At 50.2% G+C, this 9,705-nt stretch overlaps 1 protein-coding gene across 1 annotated transcript in view; it reads left to right on the plus strand.

Moving 5' to 3' along the window:
• ZFP91 (ZFP91 zinc finger protein) overlaps positions 1–5,596 on the plus strand; it is a 7,430-nt gene extending 1,834 nt beyond the window's left edge. Inside the window, exons 4-9 of the mRNA XM_009998190.1 lie at positions 2–124; positions 2,802–2,852; positions 3,345–3,423; positions 3,775–3,889; positions 4,399–4,498; positions 4,879–5,596. Coding sequence (XP_009996492.1) covers positions 2–124; positions 2,802–2,852; positions 3,345–3,423; positions 3,775–3,889; positions 4,399–4,498; positions 4,879–5,389 — 979 coding nt within the window. The 3' untranslated portion in view covers positions 5,390–5,596. The remainder of the gene's footprint in view (position 1; positions 125–2,801; positions 2,853–3,344; positions 3,424–3,774; positions 3,890–4,398; positions 4,499–4,878) is intronic.
• Positions 5,597–9,705: the final 4,109 nt, after the last annotated feature.

A 9,705-nucleotide genomic window follows, 5' to 3' on the forward strand; every position in this document is an offset into this window, starting at 1 on the left:
GGGAAACGCCAAAGCAAAGGAGGAAAACTAGCAAGGTGAAAGAGGAAAAAGAGAAACAGAAGGAGATTAAATTAGAAGTGAAAGAAGAGAATGAGTTTCAGGAAGATGAAGAACCACCAAGGAAGTGAGTAAAACTGCAGTTTTTTGTAGCAGTGTGTATTGTATATGTTGCATTCTTGCTAGTGTAGAATAGTGTTTTGCTGTTGACTTCCCCCCTCCTCCTCTGGGCCTGAAAGGTAATAGGACAGAACCTTTTGTTCTTACAGAAGTCCTCCTTCCTACTATCTTGCACATGTTGGACAAGGAAAAATAGAAGAGTTGGTATTTTCATTTACTTTGAGGTTTTTTTCTCCATAGTGTGGTTTAGTCAGCCTACTTGTGTATGTTGTGATGTCTGAAGCAGGTTAGTCTGTCTTGGAAAACCAGTCTGAGAAGGCAGCAGCTTTTCTGTTGTGTGCCTAGAGGCAGACACCTTGTATGTGTCATGTGGTAAGTGTCCTCTTAGTACGTTTGGGACTAACCTACCAGTATTCAGGAAAAACAGCTGTGTTCTTCCTCGTTTTGGAGAAATAAAGAACAAACTTTTGCTACCTTGTCAGCTACTAGTGCTTGAAGTGGAGACTCGAAACCTTTGGGTATGCTGTCACTGTAACTCTACACTGAAGCTTTTCTTCTGGGAACAAGAGGTAGATTGGATTTATATGTCTGTGTGAAAGACATTCTTTTGGGGTAGTGTGAAGGGGGAAAAAAAAGCCGTTTTTGTACTTAAGCTCCTCTGTGAGCAGTTGGAACAAACGGGGCTCCCTCTGCTGGGCTGCAGCATTGGGCTCTTGACACCGTCGTTTAAACTTCTCTTGTTTCTAAGCTGCTGCAGAGCTGGTTTACATTGGAGAGGAACAAGCATGCTGGTATTTTGAGAATATTTTTTTCCTGTTAGAGAGGGCTTTCTGAGGCTGGTTGTGGTGTTTGGATCAGACACTACTTTTGTGTGTAGCAAAACCTGTGCAGCCTGAAATGCCGAGTGCCTGTTCAATAAAGACGTCTCGGTACAGTCTAGAATGGTTTTCCATTTGTCTCCTAGAAGTGTCTCAGCCACGTGGTCAAGCAGGCACAAAGTTCTGGACACCACTGTTGCTTGGCAGGGTGCATTTTACTTGTAAACATAGGTCTGCTCAGACAGAATATAGATTTATTTTTTTTTGTCTTGACAGGTGTGTGAGCTGCTGTAGTTAATTCAGGAGGCTGTAGAATATCTGCTACCTCATTAATCCTGTTCTTCCTGGTCACACAGATTGATGTTTTGCACGTGGTGTGAAACGTTACCCAACAGAGCAGAGGAAACAGGGTGCACCATCAGTTCTGGACTCTGTTGGCAAAATTACATGTTTATAAAAAATGCATTAGGAAATGGGTGTGGTTGTGAGAGCAAACCATATGAAGTGTTTATTTCTCAGGAATGTTGTCTTCTTCTGAATCAGCCTCCAACTTGCACTGGAGTGGTTTTTCTATAGCTGGCAGTAAATGAAGCCATAGCTTGCTAATTGTCTGCAATAGAAACTTCAAAGAGTAGAATCTTGTCTGCTGATGTGCAGCCTGGAAAGGGAATAATTTAACCATAAGATCACAAATTGTTTGGACAGTTGCAGGTTTAAAAGAAAAAACTTGAAGCCATGATGGAGGCACCGAGAAACATGCAGGGGCTTATTAGGAATGTTTATTCTAAGCAACACTGATAAATCAAAATTTATACCACAGGTTTGAATGTCAGTCATTAATACATTACAAAATATTAATACATTACAGAATACTAATACATTACACCACAACTACTTAAGAATAACTGAGCTTTTTTTGACTAGTCTTAACGTGGATGATAACAGCCCCACATGTGCACGCTCAGACAAAAGAGAGACCCTCCCCCTCAGGTACCTGGAATCACTTGCCCAGCAGGGAAAAGGCTCATGCAAAGATATATCTAGAAGAAATATATCACATGCCAAAGATGAGGTCACAATCTCGAGAAGTTTCCTTAGTTGGTGTCCCGACCTAAGGAGCAGGCATCCTGGCAGACTTGCTGCTCCAAGGAAAACCCAACGAGCTTCCCGGCAGGGAACTCCATTAATTTGTTATTCTACCTGGGTCGAGAGAATACCCCCCCGCAGGGGTTAAGACCAGAAATCGGGCCTCAGTCTGACCTAACAAAGGTGGCCCATCAAGGCTTCTTTTGCGAAATCCAGAGAGCTTAGCAGATAATGATGGAAGGGTGGGGCACCCATTGGAGACACACTGGAGCCAGGTAGCCGTGCTCAGGAGCCTGTGGTGCTCTAGATCTGCAGGTAGTTGTGCAGCTGCAGCCTGATTAGTCTGCAGAGGCCGGGTGATGTGAGGTCTGCCACGTACCACCAAATGTCTACCACCAAATGTCGTGCAGAAAAGTGTTACCCAGGTATATCAGAAGCATGGGGATCACAGCTCCCCAGGGAGCGACCCGTGTCTGTGGCAGTTCTGCAGAGTGCAGAGGCACTTTGCACGTTGGTCCGGTTACTTACCTTCTCCAGGGGACCTGCCCATCTCCTGAAAGAGCTTTCCTTAGAGTCTTTTCAGGCGTTCTGGTGCAGACCACATGGCTGGCTTGCCAGGAAAGATGACTTGCTGGGTGCAGTGTTCATTTTCTGCCATAGAAGAGTTCTGTAGTACTTCTTAAAAGCGTGCTCCTGCTTTATAGCATACACTTAAAAAACTCTGCCCACTACCAGTGTAGAGAAGCTTCTTTCAATTCTGTTTCTGTAACCCTGTTACAGGAGGGGAAGGAGGAGAAAGGATGACAAGAGCCCAAGGCTGCCTAAGAGAAGGTACGTGTTCCCCTCAGTTCTGTTCTGAAGACTTTTTTCCCTTGTGTCCTACACAAAGATGTTGATTATCTCAAAGCCATCTTTTGTACAGGACAGAAATCTGCCTTCTAGGGAAGAAAAAATAAAATAATAGCAGCATGCCTCGACTTCCCTCCTTTCCTTCTCCCTTCTCCTTGTAGTTGTGGGATTGATTTTTTCCAACTGAACCCTAACTCCCTCCCTCTCACTTCTGAGTAGATCCTTAGCCTAGCATCACCCACTGATAAGGTTCTGGGAACTCTCTTCTGTGGTTTTCTCAGCTCTGGGAAGAGCCCTCAAGTAGTGCCAGGAGTGCAGTGAAATACCAGATAGTGTGAGCACAGCCCAAACAAGAATGTTGGAGCAGTAGTCCTCTGCTCTCACATCACTGAGCTGCACTCAGTCATTTCTCTTGCTGTTGCCCTGTCTTCAGCTGCATCCTCTAACCACTGCCCCTCCTTATGGCCTCCTCAGGAAGAAGCCCCCAATACAGTACGTCCGCTGCGAGATGGAAGGCTGCGGCACAGTCCTGGCTCACCCGCGGTACTTGCAGGTTGGTTGAGGCTTTTCCCTTCCTGAGTGGCATGTCTGAGGGCAGGGAGGGGCCATTCAGAGCAGGTATCTAATCCTCCACTGGCACTGAAACACCCTTTCTAATAGTGATGTTTTGGTAGATGTAACCACCTGTGGCCAGTTGTGTCTTTCTGCCCAATTACTAAGGGTCCACGTTCATTTGTCTTTTCTCAAGTGGAGATCAAAGCCTTTGTGTTTGTGCTGTAAGGGTGTCTTGTCAGAGACTGGGGTCTGGTGGCTGGCCAAGGGGCCATCTGGGATCCATGTGTCTCAGCTGTTCTCTTAGCCATGTAAAGACAAGGGTCTACAACCTTTCACTCTTCCTTTGTAGCATCACATAAAGTACCAGCACTTGCTGAAGAAAAAATACGTGTGTCCTCATCCCTCCTGTGGCCGGCTCTTCCGACTCCAGAAGCAGCTGCTCCGACATGCCAAGCACCACACAGGTACAGGGCGGTGGGAAACAGACACAAACTCCTCCTCAGATCAGTGAACAGAGAGGAGAGGGAGGGGAGAAAAATAGAAAAGCTCTAGGACTTCTGGGGAGACTGAAGCCAAGGCAGGTGACAAAGATTTGCAGCAGCAGCACAATGTTATTTTCTTCTGGATTACTGTATTTTAAGGAAATTAAAGAAATAGGCTTTTAATTCACCCCTTGGCAAGTAGCAGTCGGGGGTTCTGTAGAGGAAAAAACCAAGTCAAACTCTATCCTAAATTGCCAGTCCTTCAGTATTGATCAGAATGGATAATTAGGTGAGTCTTAGGAGAGTCTTAATCACTCCTTAACTCTCCAGCTGCTGTGTTGTATTTTTGGGCACCTCCTTTCCTATGGCAGGTGACCTCCCAGCACTTCTAGTTCTGCTACTTCTTGGGCAGCTTTGCCTGCAACATGGGAGAGCTGGGAAAGGGAGCAGGTCTGTGAGAGAGTAATGCTCCAACTGGTGTTGCTTTTTAGATCAAAGGGATTACATCTGTGAGTACTGTGCCCGGGCGTTTAAGAGTTCTCATAACTTGGCGGTGCACCGAATGATCCATACGGGCGAGAAGCCCTTGCAGTGAGTACCTCTGCCTGCCCCTTGCTCCCCTACTTTGAGGACCCTTGGGTACACCAGGGGTGTTCTTGGGCTGCACCAAGAGCAGGAGCAGCTCTGAAGTCAAGGCTGGAACCTGTTCTTGGTCTCCCAGCTTTCTTTAAACACACACCTGTAGGAGTGTTTGAGCTGCCACTTGTCTCACCTGCTCCTTGAGGCAGTGTCTCAGGAAAGATCTGAGGAACATAAGCCCTCTGCAAATAAAACTGGAAGAGCTGGAGCTACAGTGACATCCCATTGTAGCGAGTCCCTGCTGTTGTCCTGGGTTGTCTCTTTGCTACTGCTGTCCTCACAAGTGTGTGGGGATGTCCCTTTGTTGTGACCTTCCCCTTCTCCCCTCCCAGGTGTGAGATCTGCGGGTTCACCTGCCGGCAAAAGGCTTCCCTCAACTGGCACATGAAGAAGCATGATGCAGACTCTTTCTACCAGTTCTCCTGCAACATTTGTGGCAAGAAGTTTGAGAAGAAGGACAGCGTGGTGGCTCACAAAGCCAAGAGCCACCCTGAAGTGCTTATTGCTGAAGCACTGGCTGCCAATGCAGGTGCCCTGATCACCAGCACTGACATCCTGGGCACTAGTCCTGAGGCCATTGTGCCGCCCACCGACGGCCAGGGCCTCCCCCTCCTTCCTGACCCCCTGGGGAGCACGGCCCCCGCTGACTGCCTGCTGCTGACCCCCGAGGGGGTCCCGAAGACCTTCTGCGGAGGCACCGAGCGTGTCAGCCTGGTGGCTGATGGCAAGCTCTTTGTGGGCAGCGGCAGCAGCGCAAACCCAGAGGGGCTGGTCATGAACACAGAGATCCTGGGAGCCACCACAGAGGTGCTCATCGAAGATTCAGACTCCGCTGGACCCTAGTGGGCAGGGAGCACGTGGGTGCTGGGACAGTTTGGACTCTGTATTTAAAAGGAAAAAAAAAAAAGCTGAGACACTTACTGAAAGAGAGAAAAGTTAAAGAACACTTACAATACTAGTAAATAACCGCAGGGTCTGCTCCCTCCAGTGTGGATCACAGCGCATCCTTTCTCCCAAGCACTTCTCTCTCTCGCGCTGCTCCTTTGTAGAAAGGGGCGGATGCTGCCATTACCAGAGCAGGTTGGACTGAGCGATAGGTTTCTGCAGGGGGCACTCCTGAAACCTCTCGCTCTACCCCAACGCAGATGCCTTTCTGGTTCCTTGACGTGGCCCCACTCGCAAACTAGAAAGCATTTGATGTGCTCTGGACAAGTTTCTTAGGACTCCCTCTCACCCCTGATCCCAACTTCTATGCATCGCTGCACTCTGGTCCTTGCAGTCTCATTCTTCCTCCCAGGGCTGGGAGTTTGGCTTGGCACTTTAGGCCCCCTCAGCAGGGTGAGCTGTGAGACAGAGCACGTCCCTCTCCCCACCGCACTCCTCTGCTCCAGCTCTGGCAGGAAGTCGAGGGAACGCCCTGGCTCATAGATCATGTTTGCTTGGAGAGGCCCGGGGGCTACGGGAGCCCTGCGTGGGAAGGCAAGGAGGAGCATCCCAGTTTGACGACAGTAATTTGCACTTTGAACATGTTTCGTTTTTGTGTTGTGGTAACAAGATTCCTTATTTATTGATTAAAAAAGGGTCGGTATTTTTGAGTTATGTTCTTAAGGGGTGGGGGTGGAAGGGGTTCAGGCCGTTTCCCAGCGTGCTCCTTCGCACTGGAGCTGCAGGGAGCGCGTCACGCTGTCGCAACAGCAGCCAGGAGAGCCCAGGGGAAGGCAGCCTGCTGGAGTCAGATGTCTCGCAGCTTTCCCAGAGTAGGGGGAGAGTCCCTGGAGATGAGCCTGTGTGCAGTGGGAGCCTCTGCAGCAGCGTTTTAGCAGGAGGATGAGGTGAGTGGTGGAACAGCTGGCTGTTGTCTCCTTCCTTCCCAGGCCAGGGTGAGCTTGCATTAAATGCTCTTCTTGCCTCCCCCTTGCTCCCTAGCCTTTCAGGGAAGAACATCATTAGCCAGGAACTTGTGTCTTAGAACAGTTGTGAGCTGCTTGCTGCTGGAGGATGTTGTGCTCCTCATTCAACTCTGCCTCACCAGATCTAGACAAAGATACAGAAGCAGGGACTAGATACGGTTGTCTCGGGCTTGTTTATCCAAGGCAGTAAACTGACGTGGGACTAGGGCTGTCAGCTTCTCTCCCTGCCCCTGTTTTGGGTGGAGGGTGTTGTGCAGCAGTGTTCTCAAAGCTTCTTTCTTCTGTGCGAGTACCCCTGCTTTCCAAGAAACGTGGCAGTTCAAGTGTTGCCTGCTGGTGTAGTTAGGACAGCTCTGAGCTCTTGGGAAAGTTTACATGGGATATGATGTGTCTGCTATGGAGACTTGGATCTATTTGCTTTTACCTGGAACTTTGTGTGGAGATTCAGTGGCCTTGAATTCATAGTGTTTTTGAAAGAGGTGAAGAATAACCTGGGCTTTTTATTTGTTTGCTTGTTTTTTTTGGTTGGGCTTATGTGATTGGGAGCAGAGCTGAAGTATCTTGCCTGAGCACAAGATGAGCTAACTTGGTCTGTAGCACAGAGCAGATAGGCAAATCGGGTACCTGGGGTTTCGAGAATGGCAATAAAACATGGAATGTAATAGGAAACTTTTCACAGGAAACTGACTCTGAACACCCACTCTGTCCCCTGTGCTGCCTGGAAATGCAGCTGTGGCCCAAGCCTGGCAGCTTTTATTGGGCCATTTGTCCTGATCTGCCCCCTCCCTTCCCCCCTTACACTGGTATCTGTTAGAGCAAGTTGAAACAATTCTGGTGTTGGGGCGGTTTGTGGCTTAACAGTTTGCAAAGCTTATGTCTTATGCCCTGGGTGTGGGCATCCCACGTGTTTGCACCAGGGCTCCCGTGCCTGCAGGGTCTGGTCACAAGCCACTTCTGGAGGTGAGGGCCCCTCATACCTGAATGTGGGTCCCCTGGGACAGTGTATGTCAGGTCTGTGGTGGTGTAGTGTTAAACTGAACCACTTTCCACAGTTGGGATGATCCGATTTCTTGCTTGGATCAAATTACTGTGACTTCCAGCAGAAAGCTTCCAGGTAGCCAGCCGGTCCTCTCCCCTTGCAGACTAAAGAGAAGCAGCATGATGAAATGTGTTCAAACCCAACTCTGATGGTTTCACCCCACAGCACTGTGGGTCTTCAGGATGGGGAGGCGTGGGGCTGGCTGGGCCGCGTGGTGACATGTCTCCTGCCCGGGGCCCTGGCCACCAGCAGCTGATGTGCTCGTGTGTCGCCCCCCAGCCCCCGTGGCTGCAGACCGAGCTGCTGGAGCTGCTGATCGTGCCCGTGGGAGGGGTGGGGTGGGCAGAGCCATGCACAGAACACTAAACAGAGAGCTCGGGGTTTTGTTTCCTGAGGGATGGCGCCAAAATGCTTATGGGTCAAGGGCTTGCTCACCTCTGGTGACACAACTCTTGGCACCTGGCTGGGAGGCAAGGGAAGCTGCTCCATCCTGTGTCTGCTCCAGCCATCCCGAGTGGAGCACAATTTGCCACTGGCTGCATTTTTGGGACACAGAATTGAGCAGCTGTTTTGCTTCCTGGTCCGGACACCTCTAATCCCTGCCACTCCCTGCCTTGTCCTTCCATACTCACCTCTCCTAGGTCTTTTTTCTTTTCCTGGTCTTGGCCAGTTGCCTGTCTGTCCTCTAACCACAGCCTGCTAACCCCTGATGTAGGAGGGACTGGTGTAGCTTCCTTCCCACTCCCATCGGAAACCCTGAAACTGACACAGCCCTCCTGCAGCTCCTCCTCCCCTCGATGTCTCTCCTTCACTCGCATGCAGTTTGCTTCAATAAATTATTGTAGTAGTTTGCAATAAACTTTTTTTGTATTTTTTTCCCTGTATTTATTTTTTTTCTCCTCCCGGGGAGGGGGCACAGGGCCCTTCGCCTGCTCGGCAGAGCCTGTGGCTGCCGTGGGCAGCGGCTCCCGGGCCCCGGGGCTCCCCCGTGGCTGCAGACCGAGCTGCTGGAGCTGCTGATCGTGCCCGTGGGAGGGGTGGGGTGGGCAGAGCCATGCACAGAACACTAAACAGAGAGCTCGGGGTTTTGTTTCCTGAGGGATGGCGCCAAAATGCTTATGGGTCAAGGGCTTGCTCACCTCTGGTGACACAACTCTTGACACCTGGCTGGGAGGCAAGGGAAGCTGCTCCATCCTGTGTCTGCTCCAGCCATCCCGAGTGGAGCACAATTTGCCACTGGCTGCATTTTTGCAACACAGAATTGAGCAGCTGTTTTGCTTCCTGGTCCGGACACCTCTAATCCCTGCCACTCCCTGCCTTGTCCTTCCATACTCACCTCTCCTAGGTCTTTTTTCTTTTCCTGGTCTTGGCCAGTTGCCTGTCTGTCCTCTAACCACAGCCTGCTAACCCCTGATGTAGGAGGGACTGGTGTAGCTTCCTTCCCACTCCCATCGGAAACCCTGAAACTGACACAGCCCTCCTGCAGCTCCTCCTCCCCTCGATGTCTCTCCTTCACTCGCATGCAGTTTGCTTCAATAAATTATTGTAGTAGTTTGCAATAAACTTTTTTTGTATTTTTTTCCCTGTATTTATTTTTTTTCTCCTCCCGGGGAGGGGGCACAGGGCCCTGCGCCTGCTCGGCAGAGCCTGTGGCTGCCGTGGGCAGCGGGTCCCCCGCCCCCGCGGGCGGGAGCTGGAGGCTCCCGCAGCTCAGCAGCGCGTTCTGCAGTAGCCACCAGGTGGCAACGATGCTGCCGAGTTGGCCACCGGCCCCGGGAGCTCGGGCTGGGCAAGGCTCGGTGTACTGTGATGCTAAAGGGAAACTGTTTTTCAGCTCCTGTTTTTTCTCTTAATCTGGGTAATACATTGTCGCGGGCCGGTACCAGAGCTACCGGCTGTCAGGATGTTTCCGCGACTTCCCCCCCCAGTGAGGAGAGGTTTGTTAAAAAGCCTGAGTGTCCACCTCTGTCAGAGGAACAGCTGCTGAGGGTTCGTTTCTAAGAGGGTAGATTAAAGTACCTCCCACCACGCTCACAAATTGTTGCTGAGACCAATGTTTAGTTTGCAATTAATCAATTTCTTAAGGGACAATACAAACTAAGGGATCAAGGTTCAGGAGAGGTTAACTAGGTATGTATATTGGAAAAGGGATTCAAAGGCACTAAGGTTTATGAAGGCACACTCCGAAGGAGAGGTGTAAATCAATGGAG

The sequence above is a fragment of the Chaetura pelagica genome, unplaced genomic scaffold (genome assembly GCF_000747805.2).
Source record: "Chaetura pelagica isolate M959 unplaced genomic scaffold, ChaPel_1.0 scaffold35, whole genome shotgun sequence".
In the NCBI taxonomy this organism is placed as follows: Eukaryota; Metazoa; Chordata; class Aves; order Apodiformes; family Apodidae; genus Chaetura; species Chaetura pelagica.